At 41.9% G+C, this 25,187-nt stretch overlaps 1 protein-coding gene and 1 long non-coding RNA gene across 4 annotated transcripts in view; one reads left to right on the forward strand and one right to left on the reverse strand.

The window, feature by feature from the left end:
- The window catches only part of AKAP12 (A-kinase anchoring protein 12), a 93,301-nt gene that overhangs the window by 24,898 nt on the left and 43,216 nt on the right, over positions 1 to 25,187 (reverse strand). For all 3 annotated transcript variants that reach the window (XM_032407655.1, XM_032407654.1, XM_032407656.1), the window contains one exon: positions 15,658 to 15,772. In XM_032407655.1, the coding sequence (XP_032263546.1) occupies positions 15,658 to 15,772 (115 nt within the window). The remainder of the gene's footprint in view (positions 1 to 15,657; positions 15,773 to 25,187) is intronic.
- On the forward strand, positions 82 to 23,805 carry LOC116634410. Its single transcript, XR_004299964.1, has 3 exons — positions 82 to 132; positions 4,513 to 4,578; positions 23,421 to 23,805. It is a non-coding gene; the product is annotated as an uncharacterized LOC116634410 (long non-coding RNA).

Here is a 25,187-nt window from a genome sequence, read left to right on the forward strand (position 1 = left end):
ATATGAATTATATCTCATTAAAGCTTTTTTTTTTTTTTTAAAGGAATTTTACATTAATTCTGAAGACTCCAGGGGCCCATTGGAGGCTTTGGAGCAGAGCTGACACGTAATTTGAACTGTGATATTAAAAAGGTAACGGAGGGGCACCTGGGTGGCTCAGTTGATTAAGCGACTGCCTTCGGCTCAGGTCATGATCCTGGAGTCCCGGGATCGAGTCCCGCGTCGGGCTCCCTGCTCAGCAGGGAGTCTGCTTCTCCCTCTGACCCTCCCCCCTCTCATGTGCTCTCTCTCATTCTCTCTCTCTCAAATAAATAAATAAAATCTTTAAAAAAATAAAAAATAAAAAAAATTAAAAAAAAATAAAAAGGTAACAGGGCAGTAATGCCAAGGAGGAGGATACATGGCAAGGTAGGACGGGCAAGGCGTCAAAAGTCATGCGCTGATGGGAAGATGTCCGAGGCCAGGGGGAAGACAGCTGTAGTTGTGCAAATCTATGAGATCATCCGAAGGGAATGATGGATGCAAAATAAGAAAGGTCTGGAACCCGGAGGAAGAGGAAATTTGAAAAAGGATGGGATACGGACAGAGACTAGAGGCAATCAGGAGGAAGTGGCATCAGAAGTCAAAGGTGGAGAGGATTAAAGGTGGAAAAGGTGGTCAGCAGTTTGGTGCATCACACAAAGCAGGGACACAGGAACTCGAAGAGGCCTCGGTCTGGAGGGTGGGAGAACCCGCAGACAAATAACCACCATAAAGATGAGTGCTTTACTCTCTTTCCTGAGAGGGAGGCGACAGGGGCCCGTAAACCAGTTCCCTAACTGCCTGCCTCCAAGGGGGCTTGAGTATTAAACCCAGATATGAGAACTGGGGAAATGCGGAAATGGACACCAAACCCAGGCCTCCGCACCGTTTCACTGCCTTTCCAAGGTGGCATCAACTTGGAGGAAAAGCAACCAAAAATCCGCGAGGTCTCTTCCTCTGGCAAGAAGAGAGCAGGTGAAATCTAAGGGAGCGTCTTCACCACTGTGACTCCTTTACAAGGCTTCAAGGGACGCCTGGGTGGCTCTGTCGGTTAAATGTCTGCCTTCGGCTCAGGTCATGATCCCAGGGTCCTGGGATGGAGTCCTGGAGTCCCACATTGGGCTCCCTGCTCAGCAGGGAGTCTGCTTCTTCCTCTCCCTCTGCCCCTGTCCCGCTCGTGTGCACTTTCTCTCTCTCTCTCTCAAATGAAATCTTTAAAAAAATATATATTTAAAAGAATAAAAAGCTTCAAGATAATCTAAGGGTGAGCTCAAAGCTGCCCAAAGAGATGAACACAGACACTGTCTCAATGACATGGGCAAGTCATGTACAGAATGGGTAGGTTCTCCTGGGCTCTGCCCCCATGACAAATACCAGCTCATCGAATTTTATGGTCCCGTTGAGTTGGACATGTTTATATAGACATGGTTATTCTAACTCAAAGTCCTCAAGACAAATAATGTGAATAGTTCCTCAAAGGGACTGTCGTAATAACAGAAAAGCTAAAAGGGGATTTAAAAATCACTTCACAATACAGTTTAAAACAAAGCAAGGGGAAAATATTTAAAAACTCAATACAAACAATAAAAATGACATAATTTAAGTATTATTTCTCCCCTTATTGAGTCCATATTGTTACATTCTTTGATTTGGCAATTCTGTTTCTGTGAAATATACCAAATGAGAGGCAGAGATTTATGTATGAGAATATTTATTTCTTGGGGTGTACAATATTTGAAGAGCCTAAGTGTTCCACTAGTAGGAAAATGGTGTCTCTAACCCCTTCAGTGGAATATTTGGCAAAAACAACATCTTTGAAGCAGTTAATGACAAGGAAAATGGTTACATGGATATAGAAGTCCACCTTTGTTCAGGGTAAAAAGCATGATACAAACTATATATTGAATCTAATCCCAATTCTGCTTTTTAAAATGCATATATGTACATTAGGCTGAGGAAGAAGGCCCAGAAAAAAAAATAACAAAAGCCAAACATAGTGGAATTATGGGCAATCTCTATCTCAATATTGTCCTTTTATTTTTTTTAAGGTAGGCTCCACACGGGACTTGAACTCACAACCCTGAGGTCAAGACCTGAGCTGAGATCAAGAGTCTGATGTTTTACCAACTGAGCCACCCAGGTGCCCCAATATTTTCCTACATTTTACAAATCTTTCACAGCATTGTTACTTTTATGGTTAGAATGCAAGCACATTGGACACCTGGCTTTGGGTTGGACAGGGTGGGGTCCAGCACTACCAGACCTTGAACCCCAGAGCAATGCCTCTGATATTCTATAAAACTGCACAGTGGTCCAAAATCTCATGATCTTCAACTCTCTAATCACTGGAACATAGAAATTAGCAAACTGAAAGGAGATTAAAGTTTAAGTGTAATCTTTTAAAAATTATGAAATAAGAAAAACTTCCAAATCTGGTCAGGTACATGAATAAATAGGAATCAATTCTTTCCTGAGTGCCTTGTGTTCAAATCCTCCATTCATCTTAAGTCTGAACACCCCTGTCTTTGATATTGTCAAGAGGATACCAAAGTCTGAAAAGCTAGCTTCTAGTTCTGACTCTGTTGGCTATATGGCGAGGGCAAAATATTGAAGTTTCTGATGGGAGAATAAATATATCACCCACAGGAATGTTATTCTGAGGTGCAAATGAAAGTTAACACTAGCACTACTGAGTATATTCTAGAAGCAGAATAAATGTTAGCTATTAGCTCACTTTAAACCATGCACTTCTCAACAGGGGTGATAAAGAAAACTGGTTTCATGATGGGGAGGCTATGTTGTGTATGAAGCATAGATAGACAGATAGATAGATAGATAGACAGATAGATAGATAGATAGATAGATGATAGATAAACTGATATACATCTGTGTTATTCAAATGTTATGGGGGGGTGCTAGGAAAATATCGAAGAAGATTCCTTACTGGGGCGATAATGGAAAAAAAGGTTGAGAAATACTACTTTCAATATAGATAAGCCTCATTTTGAAGAATCCTTTGAAAAATATTTCTGGAAAGACAAGAATGCCCCTTTGTCATCAATTTTTCAGAAATGCATCCTAAGAAGAGAAGTATCCTCTTGTGTAATCACTATGATCATCTTTTCCTCACTTTACCAGAAGAGAAAGAAAGGATCTTAATTTGCCTGAATTCTTAACGAAAAGGAGTCAGGGAGTTGGGGTGGGGTGGGAGAAGAAGCCAAAGGTAGACTCAAACAATGGCGGCGATCGGCCCAGCGCCTTCCACATCTGTCTTCCTGAATCATGGTGTGAACCCCCAAGCAAGCCACATACACAACTTCAAGTATTAGAGTAGCCACATGAATATGAGTAAAAAAAAAATTGAGGTTAATTTTATTATGCTTTATTTAACCCAATATTAACATAATGTTAGGGCAACATGGACTCAGTATAAAAAATGATTAATGAAAATATTTTATTATATGTAATATATTATTACAATCTTTTTGTTGCACTAAGTCTTTGAAACCCAGGATGTATCTTATTCACAAAGCACACCTCAAATAGGATTAGCAGAATTTCAAGTGCTAAATAGTGACATGTGGCCAGAGAACAGCTCTGAAACTTCAAACCTAACTGAACGTTCCCCCTCCTTTTTGTCTTTTTCTTTCTTTTTTTTAAAGTAGGCTCCATGCCCAACATGGGGCTTGAACTCACGACCCTGAGATCATGACTCGCAAGCTCTACTCTGAGCCAGCCAGATGCCCGGAATGTTCCCCTCTTTCTGCCACTTCGCAAATGACAATCCTATCCCTGCTTTAATTTCCTAGCCTTCTAGATAGAAATTACCAAGATACCCAATCACAGAATCGCCCACACTACCTCAGTGTCCAGTTTAGAGTTGACCCTTCCACTCTCCTAGAATTCTCCAGCATAAGCCCAAATCCTATAATAAGGTCCTCCCACCTCCCCATTACGGGGGCTCCCATGCAGGAATCCTCCATCGGTTTAGCACCTAAATAAACCTAACTTAGTTGGACTACAGATGAGTTCTTGGTGGCCTCTACATGGCAAGGAATAAAATTCCCATTGACTGATTTAATTGGTACACCTGTCTTTTCCATTGTCTCTTAATTTGTTAATATATTTGAATTAATATGTTTAAATATATTATTTTTTCCACCAACTTTTATAGTACTCATATACAACAATAAAGTGCTTTAAATGATTTTTACTTAAAAGGTCATCCTATGAGTATATTTAGATCGGCTTGAAAAATAATTACAAAGCAAAAGTCGACACTTGCAGAAGAAATATATTTAAGCTATAGTCACATGAATTACAATTTACTTGCAAACATGAATTACAATTTACTTGCAAAGATGACTTTTTCTACAAATCTAGAGGGTGATAGTTAAAAGCATATAATTTTTTAAAAGTCAATGTAAAATTTACTGTCGAGATAAAGAGTAAATTCTGCATGACAGCATATTTATCTTTTACTCCCTCCAGAAGACATACTCATGGATCATCAAGACTGAATGGATAACACTCCACGGTCAGAGAAAAACAGAAAAGGTAAGAAATTTTCAGTGGCAACTGGTTCGAGCACCTCAACAAACCTGCATCCTAGACTAACAGTGGAGAAAGTGACTCCATTTATGCTATAGAAATCTCCAAAAGCCTCAGTGGACCTAAAGCAAGTAGATTTAGGTTAAAAGACCCAAGACATGGATGAATGGATGAACAAAATGTTATATATACAAACAATGGATTACTCCTCGGCCTAACAATGGATAGAAATCCTGTCACATTATTACAACTCAGCCAAACCCTCAAGACATGAAACAATGAAATAAGCCATTCACAGAAGGGTAGATCCCTCCTATATGAGGTAGGAGATGACAGGAGTGAAACTGGTCTCCAGGCCAGGGAAGTGGGAGGTGGGGGGAGCAGAGATTCAAAGACACCAAGCGCACCATCATGAAAAACAAGAGGAGTTTATGCACCCCACTCCCAGACTCTCTCCCTCACTAGGCTCCAGAAATGAGCCCAAACACTCCCAGGAAACAAGAGTGTTCTTGGGGGAATCTGACCAGCCCAAGAAAAGACATGTTAAGATCGATCAGATCACCATCCAGGAATGGCCACGTTGCCCCAGTAACACAAATCCCAACCAACTTTTATTTATTATTATTATTTATTTATTTTAGAGAGTGGGAAAGGAGAGAGAGAGAGCAAACACGAGCAGGGGAGTGGAGCAGAGGGAAAGGGAAACAGAGAATCTTAAGCAGCCTGTATGCCCAGAGTGAAGTCTGATTCGGGGCTTGATCTCATGACCCTGAGATCGTGACCTGAGCCAAAATCCAGAGCCAGACGCTTAACTGACTGAACCACCCAGGTGCGCGCCCCCCCCCAATTTTTAAATATGACAAACCAGCTCCCAAATCAGATATGTAACGAAAACACCTATTAGGAAAGACAAAAAAGCAATTTGGAAGAGACAGAGGCAATGCAGAGAAAGAAAACTTCAAATCAATCCTCAGAAAGATAATGCAGCCAAGGGAAAAAACAGGATACTTCAACAGTGAATGTTTAGAAAAAAAACTCAGTTCTTAGAAATTAAAAATAAGATAACAAAACGAAATCTAGTCTTTAGGATATTTTCCCAGAAAATAGAGCCAAATACAAAAAGATAAATAATAGAGAAAAAAAGTTTTAAAGAGGGCCCTTCTCAAAGGTCTAAAATCTGAGTAATAGTAATTCCAAAAAGAGAACAAAGAAAAAGAGGGGAATGGATGAAATAATTTCCCAGAAGTGAAGGGTTTCTCGACTTAAAGAACCCAGCGTGTGATAAATGGAATCACAAGGAGATCCATCACTAAGATTTTCAGAACATTTTTAGGACAGAAAGGACACTATTAAGCCATCCGAGGGATTAAAAGGCAGGTCAGCATCAGATTCTGACAGTGATACGTGTCTCAAGACGACACAGAAAATCCTAATGCATTTGAGTAATGAATGGAAAAATTAACACAACTGGTAGGTGTTTAAGGCCAAAATTTGACACACACGAGGAAAATGTTGCTCTTTTGTAAAAAGTTCATTCACTGAGCTTAGAAAATGCGGCCACTGACTGAGGGCTCGGCAGGAAGCTACTAATGTGGAAACTAAAGCATCCTCCATTTATTTGTGACAGGCAATTATCTGCAAAGTGGAGATTATCCTACTCTGATCTTTAACTACTGGATCCCATTATGTAGGCTGTGTGCCGAGGATCCTGATGAGTGAATACCAAGAGAGCGACTGTAATTCCAACATAAGAAATAACGTATCAAAGTATATTGACATTTTCTTCACGCTACTTGGCTTTGGCTCATTTAGCAACATCCTTGATAAGGAGACACTCCTTTATATGCTTCTCCATCAATGTACTTATCTCCTCTCTAAGCCATTCCTTCAGTACATAATACTTGGTGGAAAGCCAACTACGTTCTCACGTGCTATAAAGAGTTGGAGAAATTAAACAATTCGTAAAAGGCGGGAATATTGAAATTGAAACCCAGTTATGCTTGGCAGGCTTCCAGCAAGCACATTCATACTCAAAATATATAATAAGCCCCGGGCATTTCTCTTTAAATGGGAGACGGCTTATTTTCTCTGGCAATGTTTTGCCTAGAGAAGAAAAGATTAAAGGAAAAGACAGGATAAATGTTTCCAAATACTTAAAGGGCCACCATGTGGAAAAGGGAGGTGAGTTTGTTCTATACGGTTCCAGAAGGCAGCACAGCTGGGGGGAGGCATGTTCTCCCTGAGGTGGAGTAACGGGTTTCCTGTTATGGAGAAACTCCCTAAATCTGTGTTTGAGCAGAAGAGCCTCCAGAATGGGGGCCAGAGCCGGGTCTAGACCACCTCTAAGTCCCCTTCCACCGAAGCCACTAAACCGGACTTTGCAGTTCTGTCAATCATGCAGACAGGTGTTCCGGGCTGAACTGTGGCCTCTCCAAATTCAGATGTTGAAGGCCCTAACCCCCAGCACATCAGAGTGTGCTTGTATTCAGAGGGGATCAAGTTAAAGAGACCGTTATGGTGGGTTGGGTCAAATCCAACCTGACAGGTATCTTTATTTTCTTTTTCTTTCTTTCTTTTTAAGATTCTATTTATTTATTTATTTGACAGAGAGAGAGAGTACAAGCAGGGGGAGCAGCAAAGGGAGAAGGAGAAGCAGGCTCCCCACCGAGCAGGGAGCCTGACTCAGGGCTCAATCCCAGGACCCCGGGATCATGACCTGAGCCAAAGGCAGACACCCAGATATCTGAGCCACCCAGGCGCCCCCCCCTTCTTTTAAATGACAGGTATCCTTAAAAGAGGAGATTGAGACACACAGATGCCAGTGGTATGCACATATACGGGAATGACCGGACACAGTCAACAGGTGGCCATCCCAAGCCAAGGAGAGGCCTCAGAGAAAGTACACCTGCTGACACGTTGAACTTGGGACTCTGCAGCCTCCAGAATTGGGAAGAAATAAATATCTATTGTATAAGCCACCTGTTCTGTGGTATTTTATTATGGCAGCTCTAGCAAACTAATACAGCAGGGTGACCGCCCTGTGCTTTGTTTGTCATTCTAAACACTGCAGGCTCAGACATGTGAAAGTAACCAGTCCATTCAATTAATCACATCTTGCCTATAACTAGTCACACTGTCCTGACACGTCAACTACAAAAGCAGTTCGTAAAAATTCAAACTGTGGAAAAGCTACATTCAAAAAAAAATAAAAATAAAAAAATAATCAGCTGAGATACTTTGAAACTAATGATTTTGGGGGAAATATACCTTTTATGAAGACTTATACTACTCTAAATAAATGACGAGTGAGGAAAAAGAAGAGAAAAAAAGAAAAAAATTCAACGTGTGGTACTCAGGAAAAAGACTCAACTGATAGGCTAAAAATATGGCAGAATTTAAACCCAGAGACTACATCCTCTGTAAGTTACCTAAGCACCATTATTTATATAACATAGGGACCTTGTGCTCTAGAACATACCATTGCTGGAACCATTTGGGGGTTGCTACATTAGGTGAAACTAGATTTTTTTTAAAAATTTATTATCTTACCCAACCTGGGGCTCAAACTCATGACCCTGAAATCAAGAGTCCCATGCTCCTCCAATTGAGCCAGCCAGGTGAACCTAAATTGGAACTGTTTTAAGGATGAGTCAGTCTAAGATCTAAAGGACTGTCAAATAAATGCAATAGCTAAAAAAATTTAATGTTTCCATTATGGCTTAGTCACAATTAAAGAACCAGTAACCTTAGACCACTTCAGTCCCTCCAAGGAAAGGGTCTGAAGCTTGGTACATAACGCAGACCAGCCTATAGACCATCTCACCCACGTGCCTTCTCACGTGGGCCAGAACACTCACCCTGCTCAGTGGACTGGGAAAGCCTCGAAACTATAGCTACTTATAGGTGAGTCTTCGAAGTAACTCAAGGTTGAATGACAGTCTTCAGGGCAAAAAGAAATGTCAGATGCTTTTACCAATAGCTGTCACTAAATGGGACCCATAACCAATCTTATTACATAATTTCAATCTCCCATACAGGGGGAGAGCTATGTTACCTTGTAGCCACATTTATGAAACTACTTAGCTTTCTTTCTTACCTAAATGATATCTACTGAGACATTCTTGAATAAATTTTCCCTCTTGAACTTTTCATTAAATTAAAACTTCAAATCTAGAAGATGATTTTTTCTAAAGACTTTTTTATTTTTAAGTAATCTCTACACCAAACACGGGACTCACACTTACAACCCCGAGATCAAGAGTCGCATGCTCCACCCACTGAGGCAGCCAGGCACCCCAAATCTAGAAGATGACTTCTGAGATCAGACTAGAAAGAAAAAGTGTTTTCACAAAAAGGCATAATGAAATTACCATGTAGATTCTCACCTGCCCAAGGTCACTGGGGTGTCTTCAACAGCTAACCCATCATTAGCATCATAGTGCTAACCCACTAGCAATACTGATGTTACTCAGTCCCAGAATTTCAGAGATGACTGAGGATGCTCATTGTACAAATGAAAACTGATGGTCAGCGAGATAAAGGGATAGATTCAATTCAAGGGCACACAAAGAAATAGTGACTAGAGCAGCCTTACCCGTGGTTTTGTCCCTTAGAATGAACTAAAAGGGACGGAGGACCAGAAGTCCTTGTTTCCTCATACCCCCACCATTTATCAAGTTAGAAGGAAAAATAAAGGTTCTTTGGACTGCCAGACTTGAATATAGTTCGAGGGAGAAATTCTTCTCTGTATAGGTTAGCTGTTAATTACTCAAAAATAAATCTGTTTCTTTAAAGATGAAAGCAGTAGTTATTTGTTACCAGAAATTTGTCAATGACATAAGTAATTTCAGAGAGGAATGCTACAAACATTCCCGCTGGAGGAATGAATAAAAACCGGTTCCCAGAAACTGCGAAGTACGGTACTCCTGCCGATGTTCAAGGGTTATTTTGTGAGTGTTTCCCCTAGTTTTCAAAACATTACAAAACAGGATACAGCTTGAGAACATGTCATGCAATAATATTGTATTCGAAAAACCAAAGCGGGGGTGGGGGGGGCTCTTTGTGGTTTGAGCACTCACACTGGATAGCATTCCTGAGCAGGCAGGGTCTGACCTCACCTTTCCGGGCAACACCTGCATAACGTACCGTAAGCACCTGTGACAGCACAGCATGGTGTGCGGAGAAGGATCCAGCTTTCAGAGCGCTAATGCACCAAAGGAAAGGGGGCGGGGGGGGCGGGTAAAATCTACAAAGCTGTGGTATTTATGCGCAGCAAATGATACAAAGGTGAAAAGCCAACAGATGCCCTTCTCCTATGAGCAGAAAGGTCATATTGTTAACTCCAGCTCTTCATTTATGTAAGTATTTCTTAAGCACTTACTAGGTGTCGGACACAAGGTTTAGCCTCGGGGGACTCAGCATGGAAGCATCTGACAGACCTCCCACGTCAGCCCAAGAAATCTCTGCCCTCGTGGTTCCTATATTTTAGCAGAGCTGGAGATAAGAGACAGACATGAATGACGCCGCGTGTTGACAAACGATGTGGGAAAAAAATAAAGGAGGAATGGAGGGTAGTCATCTGGGCAACAGGCATGTATGTTTTCATGAGAATAAAATAACAAGGTACCAATTATGTCACCAATTAAAATAGAGAAGCGATTGAATCGTGGATTTCTTCACAGCTGAAGAGAGCAGCCTCTCACAGAAGAACATGGATTGGGGGCGGGGGGAGGTCATCTTCTAACAGAGACATGGAAAGGATCTTAAGTACTCACTGTCCAGATAAAGGTATTAGATGATCAAAAAGCGACAAACTACTAGTCACTCCAGAATGGATTTTCTGTAAGGTAACAAGGTCCACAGGGAGTGTTGCGATCATTTGGCAGTAAATAACCTTTTGGTCTTTCCATATCCCAAAGGCACTAAACACCAGAATCTGGTAGGTTTCAAACAGCAAATTTAATAAAAGCTAAGACAGTGACATTAAGCACAATGAGGAAAATGAAATTCTCCCATAATGTTGCAAATGAAGCTTCTAGATAGCTGAGCAAGGCATACTCCATTTTTGTTACTGTATCTGGGGGATAGTATCCAGATGTAGAAAAAGTAGAATCCTGCAGAATGTAAGAAACACATTCTCTAAAAGACTTCTGTTTTAAGTGACAACATTTGGGGGTTTTCCTGTTTTTAAATTTTTCTTGGGATCTGAGAGGGTTTTTCCCAGGATTGCCTCCCATTTGCAGTAGTGACCCTCCTCACCATTTTTTAAAAAGATTTATTTATTTTTTTGTTTTTTTTAAGAGAGAGAGAGAAAGAGAGAGTGGGGGTGGGGCAAAGGGAGAGGGAGAGAGAGAATCTCAAGCAGACTTCCTGCTGGGAACGGGGAGTCCCATGTAAGGCTTGATCTCAGGACCCTGAGAACATGACCTGAGCCAAAATCAAAAGTTGGACGCTTAACGGACAGAGCCACCCAGGCGCCCTCCTCCTCACCATTCTGATCAGCATAACAAAGCCTATCTGCCTGGTTAGCTGACTGCTACCTTTATTTTTATTTTTTTTTATTTTTTTTAAGATTTTATTTATTTATTTGAGAGAGAGAGTGAGAGAGAGAAAGAGCACAAGAGGGGGGAGTGGGAGAGGGAGAAGCAGACTCCCCGCTGAGCAGGGAGCCCGATGCGGGACTCGATCCAGGGACTCCAGGATCATGACCCGAGCCGAAGGCAGTCGCTTAACCAACTGAGCCACCCAGGCGCCCCTGACTGCTACCTTTAATGCAGTTGGCCCCAGAGTGGCAAATGCCAAGGGTAGAGCACCACAACCACTCCATTGCTGCTGCGGTAAATGTCCTCACACTCTGGGTATGCAAATTATATAAAGCACATGCGAACAAAAATTTAAAAACCAAGGAAATGACTCTTGTTTGTTCATACAAACAGTATGACCTAGGGAGATCAGGAATCATGGTGTTCACCTGCTTTATAACGTCTGCTGTATCTACTCTGCAGAAAGGCAAATCTCAAAAAGAAACAAACTGCCTTGTAAATGATAAATTCAAATTATTAAGATCGGAGACAATCACTTGTGTATTTGCATTGCACATGGCAGAGTTGAGTAGGCACTTTAATAAAAAAATATATTATCCAGGGGCGCCTGGGTGGCTCAGTCGGTTAAGCGTCTGCCTTCAGCTCAGGTCATGATCTCAGGGTCCTGGGATCCAGCTCCCACCAGGCTCCCTGCTCAGCGGGGAGTCTGCTTCTCCCTCTCCCACTCCCCCTGCTTGTATGCGCTCTATCTCTCTCTGTCTGTCGAATAAATAAATAAATAAATAAAACCTTTAAAAATATATAGTATCCAAATAAAGAAGGTCTTAAATTTTTTTATTTGGTAATATTGAATTTTCCCATCTGTTTGGGGGAAAAATGCATACAACAGATACTAAAGTTAAATTTTTTTATTAATCTGAGTTTTTAATTTGCAAAAGTTTTAAATATAAAATTGGAACTGGATCCACATGTAATGTTTTAAAAATCATTTGTGTTGAGGCATTTAACTCATAGAAAATCCAGGGGCCACAGACTGTAGAAAAATGACAGGATCGAGGGGGCTTTTTTTAAGCCTTTCAACAAAAGCAGACTTTCCACAAAACTAATGGCACTTGCATGACCCCTGTGAATGCTGAAAATAGCATGGCATGAAAGAACTTTCGAGTTGGGAAAAGGCTGCTGTTGGACAGAAGCAGTTTTAATAAACGGTAAATCACCTTTAAAAATTCAGAAGGACAAAATCTCCGAGGCTAAAGTAATTTACTGTGAATTTTTTTCATTTTTTCATTTTTTTAAAAAGATTTCATTATTTGTCAGAGAGAGAGAGGGAGCAGCAGACAGAAGGAGAAGCAGGCTCCTTGCTGAGCAAGGAGCCGGATGTGGGACTCGATCCCAGGACCCTGAGATCATGACCTGAGCCGAAGGCAGACACTTAACCAACTGAGCCACCCAGGGGTCCCTTTTTTTTTTCCAATAATTATTTGTTCTCAACCCTGATGGTGTACCTTCTAAAAGATGGCCCATGGAATTATATAATCTTCAAGTCCTCTCCAAAATTGCCATATACATTTCTAACCCTGATGCACAGATTAGAAGATGTTTATTTAGGAGGCAGTTCCTATCTTCTGTCATTTGAGGAAAGTTTACAAGGAAACAGGATTCCATTTTCATTATAGGAAGAGGATTGGTTCTGAATTACCAGTATGTCTGGTTTCAGAAAGAAAGCAAACAAGTCAAGGTCGGAAAATATTTTCATACTGGCTTTGTCTAAATATAGTCAGCCACTTTAAATTAAAAACCCTCCAGCAGGAATGCCCCTCGTTCATAGTTTTCTCGCATGAACTGATCCACGTATGGCAGGACCAAATCCCACAGTTGGTCAATCCTCCTAGGCAAGAAGATGGGTCAGATCTATTCTTACTGATGTGGACAGTAGTAGAAACCCAGGTCCCCGCAATCCTACGATTAAGTGTTACATACTAAATTATGCCTTTGTTTATACATCCTAGTAAGCTTCTGTGTAGAAGGAAATTCTGGAAATAACCATAAAATCTAACCATAGGCTATTACTGTAGTCAAAAGAAAAGCATGAAAAGGGGCGCCTGGGTGGCTCAGTTGGTTGAGCGTCCAACTCTTGGTTTCACCTCAGGTCATGACCTCAGGGTCATGGGACTGAGCCTCTGTGTCGGGCTCCACACTCAGCGGGAGTCAGCTTGGATATTCTCTCCCTCTGCCCCTTCCCCCACTCTCTCTTTCTCTCAAATAAATAAATTAATTAAAAAAAAAAAAAGGGGCATGAAAAAGTATCCGTGTTTACAATGCCAGGCAGGCAAAAAAAAAGGCAGAAGAAAAAACAAGTGTACCAAGCTTATTACAGATGCTAATAAGCCAATGGATTAATAGTTCTGCCTAAAAGCTCATCCTAAAGGCAGGGCCTGGGGTGGAGACCTCTGCAGCCTAGGACACCCACCAGTCTTTTCCTAGGTGACAAGGCCTTTTCAGGATCTTTTGAAGGACAAGGTATATTAACTACCACTCTTTTTGCAAGAAATCTTTGCTATTTGCTCAGAGCCCCAAGGCCACGATCAGAAGCCTGGGTCAGCTCAGGGAGACCATGGAATAATCATCTGCTAAGGCCTGTCCTTTCTCCTGCTCTACCTTCTCTTCTCAATCACATACATCAGCATCACAGAGGAAGCCTGCCTGACCCAGGGGCTCCCTCGATGGCATACGTCAGTGATCCCACATTGCTACCAAATACTTGCTTTCACAGCCCTGTTACCGAGCACACTTGCCTCTCTGGGTGTTCATTCTACTCTTCGCTCAGATGACGCTGTGCCAGGAGAGAAGCCCGTGGACATGGCCAGCATGGTGAAGGCATAGCAGTTAAGAGCCTGTGCTAGGTAACCTGCTGACCTGGGTTTGAAATCTTGACACCAATATTACCTACCTCATTAAAGACCATAATGCACAAAAGGCAGAGTTCCACGACCCACAGTAAAAACTTGCAAGGTGTTGGCTGTTATTACTCTCCTCACTTTGGCCCCCGTCCCTTGTCAACAAATCTAACCCTTTATCTCCCCCAGTCCCAGATCTCCCCCACTCCCCAGATCTTACCCACGCTCTGACCTCAAATGGTTGCACCACCAGAACTCAGAGCAGCTCTCATTTCTTGCAAATTCATTTGATACCCACCATGTTACCCTGTCTTAACCTTTCCCTTTATCTTGTGTATCCTTCTAGAGACCCGCTTCCTCTCCCCTGCAATGGGTAAGCGGTGGGCTGGTTGTCAGTCTGTTCATCTTCCCTGCAGCACTGAGCACAGTGGCTTGGCCAGAGAAGGCTCCAGACCTGCTGTGGCTTGACTGGATTCAGAAGTTGCCATGGGAAGGACAAAGCATGGGACTTTGGAATTTGAGTTGGGGCCATTCCAGTTCTTTTGGTGGAGATGATTTGAAACTTTCACACTAGGTCATGCAAATCCTCCCTTCTGTGAGGCTGTATGTATTTCTAACTTTATATTGTGCCTGTGGTGTTATATATAAAGATCAGTCTTCCCACCAACTTCAAAAGCAGCTCGCGGCTTGAAGCAGCTCCATGGGGGCATTGAACAAGAAGAGAAACAGGTTCCACATGTTAGGAGTCTCATTTAACCAAGGCAATGGCCAGTCTCCTCTCCTGGGACTTTCCCCTTCATTTGTCTTAATTCACATTGCTTGGAAGACTCACTTCACTCCATGCCAAATCATCATTTTTATGCATCCTCGATAGTGGTTGTTAAATTACTCCCCTGTTTATGATTGAATGGAATGATGAAACAAGAACTCGAGAGCAGAGGACGTTTCTTCTTCAGCCCGGGGCGCTTCGATTGAGGCCTACCAGCCAAGGTGCCTGCTTCTGACCCGAAGGTGTGGTCCCTGCGACCTCACGTGGGCTGACTCGAACTAGTGACAATGTGGTGATTCACTTTCCAATAACCACCCCCACGGGGCCTCTAGGCTCAAGAGTTAGAAAACATGCAGCAAATCAAACTTTGGGCAAAGAGCGGCATGCACCCTGAAAAATACACTTCTAGAAAAATCTGTGCAAGGGGAGCAGGCCTCTCGCCAGAGTGAGAGACACTGACTCTTAAAGCAACCACGACTCTGGGGTTTCCAACAAGAATTCACATCAATACCAGACAACTAATTGCGACCAGGCAACAATTAAAACAGAACAAAACAAAACAGAACAAAACAAAACAAAACACCACCAATCTAAGTTCCAGACAAAAACATCTAAGAAAGACGAAACATGACTACATTTCCTATACCCAAATATTGGCAGAACTTCCTATACCTGAGTGTCGAGGCCACCCAAAAGGTCTGATATATACTTCCTTTTGCAACCAATGGATTGCTTTTGTTGTCAACCTCATCCACCCCCAGGCAGGACACTGTATGGTCCAACCAGGCTGGTTTTTATTGTTTCAGCAGATTCATAGCAGGTGTTGTCAGCCCTAGAGTCCCTACTTCTTCTGCCCAGAGACCGAAAAGGCGCTTACCATCTGTGACAATGGCTTCTTCCTCCTGGCCATTCAGGGCTCCCTCCTGGGGACTGAACTCTTCTTCCTCAGCTAAGCCATTGGCACTAGACAGCTGACCATTCTTCTGTAGGAGCTACGGTGAGAAAACAAAACCATGTAAACTTACTTTCAATGATAATGAAGATTTAAGTCATTAGTCTGGATGATCCAGCTACCTTATAGAAGGTACCCCAGGAGCTCTTATCAAGCAGACAGGGCTCTGTATCTGGGTAAATGAGCACACCCTTCCACTTATCCAAACACCAGACATGACCTACACACCCACCATTCCAGGCCTATTTGAGATACAACAATGAGTAAGTCAGGTGTGGCCCCAGCCCCTTTGAGCTTACAGACTACTTGAAAAATAGACTTTTAAAAATTGTTTTTTTCAGGGCACCTGGCTGACTCAGTCGCTTAAGCAACTGACTCTTGGTGATCTCAGCTCAGGTCTTTATCTCAGGGTTGTGAGTTCAAGCCCAGGGATGGGCTCCATGCTGGGTACGGAGCTACCATATGCTGTTTTCTTTAAAACAATGTTTCCTTGTGATTGGATGCAAGATATGCATATTTGACCAAAGTATACCTAAGTGACAATGTGTCCTTCTCAGGAAAAAGGACAGACATGTAACGAAACAATTAGGGCAATGGTCATGATGGAAGAATACAGAGAGCCAGTCACAAACAGAGGAGGAAGTACAGATAAAGCTACATCTCAGTTCCCACACGATGGGCATGTGACAAAGGATACAGGGGAAGCAGAGAAGGGAGGTGAATTAGGAACCCCATGGTTCAAAGACCAGTGTACCCAGGGACAACACAAAGAGATGGGTCACTCGTGCTTTTGTGAGTCGTTGATTTTTCCTCAAAATATTACTAAAATGATCAGTTGTCCTCTACCCCAGAGGATAGCCTGTGCAATTGATGTTTTCCATTGCAAAAACAGTAGACATATAGATATGCCCGTCCATTATTTTGTAAATCCTGAGAATATAGGTAAAAAGTTTTGAGGCTATGGCAAAAAATAGTATAATAACCATTAGGAACGCCAGGATTTCAACAAAGCTTTACAGTTCATATAAGTTCATATACATTTCTCGTTTTATCAAAACCAACTTAGGCGGGTGGTAGTATTTCCATTGTACAGAAGAGGACACTGGACCTCAGTGTGATCACAGAGGCTGGGGTTGGCTGGCCACGGGCCCCACAGCCTAGAAGGGAGGCACCAGGGCCTGAAGGCCAGCACTCCTCAATAACGACTTCCAGGGTTTTCCCACGGCATTAGAGATTATGGAAGGACCTGTTGCTCTACATAATGATACAATGCCATTAAGAGTATTCCATAGTACCCAGACCTGCCTACTCCAAAGAAATCTCTAAACCACGGCACTCTACTTGGCAGGATTCAATGATGCTTCCAGGCGAACGGAGCACTGGTGTGGTCCCTGCGACCTCACGTCAAACCACTGACTTTGATTGGAGCCTTGAAGGGACAGCAGGTTCAAGACAGTCAACCCAGAAGACCTGAACCGAGCTAAATTGATTTCACCTGGCTGTTCCCGGCTCCCAGCAAAGCTGCCCTTCAACGGCATGAGCTGCTTCCTGAAATAATAACCACTGTACTTTAATACTTACTCTCCAGAAGGAATAGTTGGCTTCAAAATACCCATGCTGAGTCTATTTATTAGACAGAATACTCAGATTACATTTCCACTTTAAGTCTTCTCTTACCAAAATACGAAAGACAGGAGTCTTAAGTGAAACCTAAAGACAAAAGCAGGGGGAGGGGAAGGTCTTCACAATGCCCATTAGCAAAAATGTCAGCGTTGAAGAGTATTTGGACTAAAAATCACTAGTTATGTGAACACGTCAGGCTCAGATTTGATTAATAACGTGAAGAAGAGCTATGAGGACGAAAGCAGAGAACACATATTACTATGGGATCCATGGAAACACAATGAATCTAACCTAAAAAAACGCTGACGTATGCACCATGATACGGCAAACTAAATGGGGCTCATGGGAAAGCAGGTTTAATGCCTCCATTTTTCAATGCAGTAAACTGTGCCTCTTGTTTAGTAACCAGAAGTCTGAAGTTTTACAGAGTTTAGAGTCCTAGAGAATTTCTATAATTCTTGAAAGACGTCTCATAATTCTTTATGAATTGTCAAACTCAAGATACCTTAACCGGGATCCAAACTGTCTTTGTCTTTAAACGTGAAATACCTATAGGATTCAGACACAAACCTTCCTCTACCCTTACATATAACAAAGCACATTAAATGACATCAAATGAGTCTTAAAACTGGAGATCGCTGCTAGCCCTCCTTATACACAAAGTGTGATAATTATGGATTACTTATTCCCAGGGACCACAGGGCAACTGTCTCTACTTCCAAAAGGCACTTGATGTATTAACTTTGGTAGCAGACAACTGATGACAGGGACCATTATTAAAACTGAGTTTTGAGTCAATGTTATTATATTCATAGCTTGGGTCTCAATGCAAGGGGACCACCCAAGCTCAATCTCCAGTGAGCATTCAAAGCCCATGACAGACCAACCCTCCACAACAAAAATGGGGCTTCATCCCTAACCATATTCGGATTATTTCCACCATTCTGTGTTTCATTTAGAGATGCTATTTACAAAATCTCATGTGTCCTTGTAGATGGATAATTTTTTTTTTTGTGACAAAAAGAGTGTTTGTTTGCTTTTTTTCCCCATCCCCAACCATTTATATAATTTATACTATTGTTAAAGATTCAGGTGCTTCTGAGAGTTACCAGTAAGTTAAAGTCACCTCAAGTGGTAAGAAACCGAACCCACTGTTCCTTAACATTAAAGTCCTATCTTTATGTGTACGTATATATTCATAAGCATTTGTAAAAGGGGGAGAATACATGCTTTTAAGCTTTATTTATTGGGGGGGAGGGGCACAGGGAGAGAATATCCAAGCAGACTCCCTGCTGAGCACGGAGCCCAACTGAGGGCTCCGTCTCATGACCCTGAGATCATGACCTGAGCAGAAAACCAAGACTCAGGCGCTTAACCAACTGAGCCACAGTGTCCCAAGAATTACATGCTTTTTAATACATATCTGGCTTGTCCTCAGTCATTCTCTCTTTTGTCTATAATTCAAATGTCCACAGAAGAGAAGGATTTATTTATCAGTTATGCCGAGGTAAACACAGAGAGGCAAGGACACAACTTAAGTGACAGGGAATGGGAATACTGGAGCCAGATGAGGTATGAGGGCCATCTAATTCAGGGAAGAAAGCAGTTATCAGGATTCAAGTTTCCAAACAAGAAAGAAAGAGGAAATGTCTACTCCATTCTTTCACACAGCTTTTTCCATTCCTTTTGAACTTACTTTTACACTTGTACAAATACAGTTATAGAACCCTGACTCCTGAGATAGACATTAGACTTGAAAGACATGCTCTCTGCACTTAACACAGTGAGCACCAGAAAACTTCTATTCCCACTGGATTTGTGCTTCAAAAAGCGTAAACGCCTCTTTTGAGCAAATCAAAACCCTTAATGTTTTCAAGCTTATATCCTTTGAGTGGGTCAGCCAGAGTTTATTCCTGTAAAGTATTACCACATTACAACTCAACAAGCTTTAAAAAAAAAATCTCAGTGCTTCCTGCAACAGTGTTTTCCTCTCATTCCTCTAAGAACAGAGAATATCCAAAATGGCAGCCAAAGCATTGCAAAAAAAACCACCAGACTTCTCCATTCCTCTTCCTCCTCCACAGGACTGCCCACCATTTGCTCTGAGCTCCTTTGCAGAGTAAGGAGTAGGAGTATCAAGCTTTTTTGTTTTGTTTTTTAAAGTAGGCCCCATACCCAGGGCGGGGCCCAACATGGGGCTGGAACTCACAAACCAGCGATCTAGACCTGAGCTGAGATCAAGAGTTGGATGCTTAACTGACTGAGCCATCAAAGCACCCTTCTTTTTTAAGAATTTTATCTTTAGGGGCACCTGGGTGGCTCAGTCGGTTGAGTGTCTGCCTTCGGCTCGGGTCATGATCCCAGGTCCTGGAATCAAGCCCCGCATTGGGCTCCCTGCTCAGCGGGAAGCCTGCTTTTCCCTCTCCCACTCCCCCTGCTTGTGTTCCCTCTCTCGCTGTGTCTCTCTCTGTCAAATAAATAAAATCTTTAAAAAAAAAAAAAAGAAAAAGAATTTTATCTTTAAGTCATCTCTTCACCCAACAGGGGGCTCAAACTCACAACCCCGAGAATAAGTTGTCATACTCTCTACTGACTGAGCTAGCCAGGTGCCCCAGGATTATCAAGCTCTTTATTGAATGAGTCAAACAATGTTCAAACAGGTGAGTTCTTGACACTCTCAGGGTGTTGGGGGTAGAGATGAGCCTGCTGAAGTATCTTCTTCCACCACAGAAGTGATGCTCTCTGTCTGCATCCTCATTGGATGACCACCAGAGGTGGGACTGGCCCCACAGTCCTGCCGCGAATGTAGTAAATGAGGCTCTGACCAGTGCAATTCTGGCAAAACCCAAGAAGCAGAACTGTTAAGCAGATATAAGCAGGAACAACCAGAAGTCAATATGACAAAGACCCACAAACAAATGATCAGAATAAAAAAGATTATCTGGGGGGAATTTTTAGTCAGTTTTTAAAATTTTTATTTAAGTAATATTTAAGTAATAAATACACCTAATGTGGGACTCGAACTCATGACCCCAAGATCAAGAGTCACATGCCCTTCTGACTGAGCCACCATACACCCCCATCTGGGGGGTATTTTAAACCCCTAATAAAACTTGTAAAGAAAACACTTCAATGTCTTTTTCTTCATTCTAATAGGTAGCATTTTGAAGGTAAGCCTTTAAAAGTGTCAAACAGAAAAAAAATAGAAATCAGAGTATAAATCAGTAAACAATGTCTTTGGAGAGCAATTTGTAAATAGCTATAAATAATTTAAATGTGCATACCCACTCCAACACACTATTCCTTTTTTTTTTTTTTTAAGAGGTAGAGAGAGAGAGCACACATGTTCAAGCAATCGAGAAGGGGAGGCAGAGGGAGAGGGAGAGAGAGAATCTTCAAGCAGACACGGAACACGGAGCCGGCACAGGGCTCTTATCTCATGACCCTGAGATCATGACCTGAGCTGAAACCAAGAGTCAGATGCTTAGCTGTCTGAGCCACCCAGGCGCCCCATCCAGCACGCTATTCTAATGCATACGGCTTTACATACTTGAGGCATAGGGAGAGTGATGTACAACACACAATCCATATAACAGCATCGAAGGGAAGGCAGTAAATCTAGAGACACTGATGTGGGTAGATGTCTCCAGTTTAAGTGGGAAAAGCAAGTTACAGAGAATGTTTGATTCCTTTATGTGTTTAAAATAAGACAAAAATAACCCACTAACAGGAGGGCAGGAAGGGAAGAAGGGAATGAGAGGTCTCTGTCCGATCTCTGTCTAAGCACTTAACAAAAAGAACAAAACTCTAGTAACACTACACAAAATCTTTAACAAATGTTGCCTTTGTAGACTTCTTTGTTTTGCACTGGTGTTGGGGGAAGAGACAGTTTTCTTTTTTTATTGAGAGGCATAACTGATATATATCATATGAAGGCCTGGTTTCCTTTTTATTCATTTTATCATTGCAAAGGTGAAAATACTTGGAGAACCCTAAAATCTGTAGATTCTGGGGCTATAAGCATGCTAATCACCTGGCTTCCCATGATTCACAAATCTTTTCAGATCATCTGAGCAATGATGGACCAAACTGCTCTCATGAAGCTTCCACCCCTCTGTTCGTATGATCTCCAAATGTGATTACCATATTAATAATGTCCTCGGCCACACCATTAATCAAAAACAGAATTGGGGCGCCTGGGAGGCTCAGTTGGTTAAGCAGCCCCCTCTTGATTTCGTCTCAGGTCATGATCTGAGGGTGGGGAGATTGAGCCCCAGGTCAGGTTCCACACTCAGCTCGGTGGCTCAAGGATTCTCTCCCTTCCTCTCCCTCTGCCACTCCCCCTGCTTGCTCACTCGCTCTCTCTGAAATAAATAAATCTTTAAAAAATATATATTGACCAAGACCCAGTCAGGAACATCACAGCTCTCCTGCAGGCTACCAGAGGCTCCCGATATATTGATATGTATATTTTTCTTAAAGATTTTATTTATTTATTTGAGAGAGACAGAATGAGAGAGAGCACATGAGAGGGGGGAGGGCCAGAGGGAGAAGCAGACTCCCCGCCAAGCAGGGAGCCCGACGCGGGACTCGATCCAGGGACTCCAGGATCATGACCTGAGCTGAAGGCAGTCGCTTAACCAACTGGGCCACCCAGGCGCCCCTGGGCGTGGAGTTTCTTAAGCGCAGAATTCCTCACTTGGGAAACTCGTCTCACAAACATGGCACAGGCTGTAAGAACACAAGTCATCGTGATAGTATCAGCCAGCCTGGGTTATGCTTAAGCGAAAAGTCTTCCCTCTGATTTAGAGGTCCTTTACAGAACACCAACAGAATTATGGGTTTCAAAAGCTTTGCTTTTCTTTTATAAAATAACCATTTTTATTTCAAACTAATTTAAGCAGAAAGCTTTGTAAAACCTAATCTAAGCAGAAACTTTATAAAATCCAAGTCTCAACACGGTATAAACCTTTAGGACAGAGAGTGAAGAAAAGAAGCGGATGCTTTACTAAATCATAGTAAACTATACTATCCTGAACTATGGGATCGAATTCCTATAGTTAAGGTCATTACAAAAGAGTAAGAGGAAAAAAGATTTTTCAAAATTAACTTCAAATGAGAAACAATTCTAAATATCCAAAATTTGGGGAATGGTTATAGCCTATCTTGTAGGCATTAAAAATGGTACCTACAAAGTGTATAATAGTATGGAGATGTATTTTATGTTGTAATAGTCAATTTAAAAGGCAAACTAAACAGTGTTCATAAAATAATGATAAATACATAGGAGAATATACTGTAAAATAGCAACATTACCAAACTGTTAATATCGTAATGTATCAAAGTCACTGGGGAAGGAACTATGAATATTTGATATCCTTTATTTTTCTATTTTTGTGTTCTGTTCTTTACCTAAATAACACCATTACTTTTACAACTGGGTGGTGGGAGAGCTTTTCCTTTGCAAGTTATTTTGTTTCAGTTTATTTTTAGTATGGGTGAAAGGCAGCTAAGAAAATTTTGCTTTACAGTGAAGCATTGTAATTCTAATTTCTACCAGTCACATGAATTTTCATGGGAAAACAGAACTGCTTTAAGAAAGAAACTCAGCAGTGAAATCGTATTTCAGGAGTTTGTTCATGCAAACTAATCCATATTCCCTCCTGGCGGGAAGATAACACAGTGGGCTCAGAAGGAGTGGAGGGCTGGGTACTGTGGAGCAAGATTAAGTACTTCAATTCGGCATTTTGTAATTGTCCCTTCATTGTCTTAGCCTGAAACGTGGTGGCCCCAGGCCAGCAACGGGGAGGCGGCCAGGAAAGCAGGGTCTGATCTGCGGCCTTGTGCATTATTTAGCCTCTTATTATTAATGTATTATTGTGCATTATTTAGCCTCTTATTATTAATCTGTGCATTATTTAGCCTCTCCTACCTCCCTTTCTCTGTAAAATGAATAAGAATTCATTTTATCTACCTCACAGAATATTTGGAACATCCCCTAACCCATGTTATAAGTTTGTAATAAGTCAACTGTTAACTAAGTTTTACTTGTTTTTATTATACAGGTAATTTGCTGTCAACAGCTATGCTCCAAAGGGAAGTACCTGTCCCGGGCCCGTTTCCCCTTCTAAAATGAAAGCTGCAAGAAATTTTGCCTGATGGGGCCACCCTCTGCACTCAACAACATCTAACATGAAGACTTCTAATCCTCTAATCTTCTAATAGTCTGGGTAGGAGAAGGGCAAGGCAGTTTACATAAAGGTCTAAATGGAGGAGAGACACCAGAGTTGGTTTTTTGTTTTTGTTTTTTTTTAACCACAGAAAGTATGCGGGAAACAGCAGAGACCACGACACAGTTCCCATTAGCTGTGGAACCTTTGCTCTGAGCTCATTCTCCCAATTATAAATGGGGACTAAGACCATCTCAGTTTTTAGATTGTGTGAGATTCAAATGGAGTAATATCTGGGAAGGTTCTCGTTCTTAATTGAAAAGCTCTCAGAGAAGCCATTGTGTGAGCCTCAGTCCACTTGCACAAACCAAGGTATGTATTCTACTCCAATATTTTTATATCATATTAAGGCCACCTTTTAAAAATTCCCATTCTTGCAGTGAGGAGGGTGTTGAAGGAGTCAGCATTAGATTTCAAATGACAAGGGGATTCAACAATATTAGACACAGCTGTGTACATGGAATGCGTCTTGCTATACCCGATCCTGCACACAAATGGGGTTGCAGCTCAAGACACAGGGCACCACTAGAATAAGATGGCCAGAGCCGGGGGGCGCCTGGGTGGCTCAGTCATTAAGTGTCTGCCTTCAGCTCAGGTCATGATCCCAGGGTCCTGGGATCGAGCCCCGCATCGGGTTCCCTGCTCGGCGGGAAGCCTGCTTCTCCCTCTCCCACTCCCCCTGCTTGTGTTCCCTCTCTCACTGTCTCTCTCTCTCTGTCAAATAAATAAAATCTTAAAAAAAAAAAAAAGATGGCCAGAGCCTGGGCACAGACTTAGACATAAGGAAACAATGACTCAAGAGATGCAGGCTCTCCTGCCTGGGGATCCTAGTTGGTTTGACCCTCAGGTAGCAAAGGCAAGTTATCCTGCTTGAAAGAGACTGTAAGGACCCCACCGCCACATGTACACAGAGCTGCAAGATATTAATAAGCCCATCTATCAAGAACGCTTAAAAAGTTGACCATCTGGGGGTGCCTGGCTGGCTCAGTTGGTAGAACATACAACTCTTGATTTCAGGGTTGTTGAGTTCAAGCCTCATTTTGGGTGGAGATCTAACATAAAAGTAAAAAAAAAAAAAAAAAAAGTTAACCATTTTTATGACTGAGAGTTATTTTATAAGTCAACAGCCATAGCTCCAAACAGTATATTCAATCTAGAACCAAACTGCTCAAACAGTGCACAACTGAATATGGTGAAACTATTTCAGCCCTCCCTTTTATTTAAACACAAGCACAGAGAATTCCCAAACTATTTTTAAATTTCTAGAAATAAGCAGAAGGCTAAATGCAGAAGCTGATGACTCCATCACTAATGCATATTTATAAAAATTTTAGATGAGCCACAGCCCTAATTTCTGTGAGCTAACTGGATTGAATTCCTGAATCCCTCTATGCTTTCCCCTACACAGCCATGTTTTCTAACAAGTTAGCCTTAAGATGCTCTGTCTCCATATGAAACCATTCCACCCCAAGGGCAGTCCATCTCTGAGATGCAGAAATAAAACTTATGAAAACAAGAGTTGTAAAATAATTTTTAAAGGTTTTCTTAAGATTCCAAAAAGTTGTCAATTCTGTAATGTCTGACAATAATAATGTGGTCATG

Source organism: Phoca vitulina, unplaced genomic scaffold (assembly GCF_004348235.1).
Source record: "Phoca vitulina isolate PV1807 unplaced genomic scaffold, GSC_HSeal_1.0 scaffold9, whole genome shotgun sequence".
NCBI lineage: Eukaryota > Metazoa > Chordata > Mammalia > Carnivora > Phocidae > Phoca > Phoca vitulina.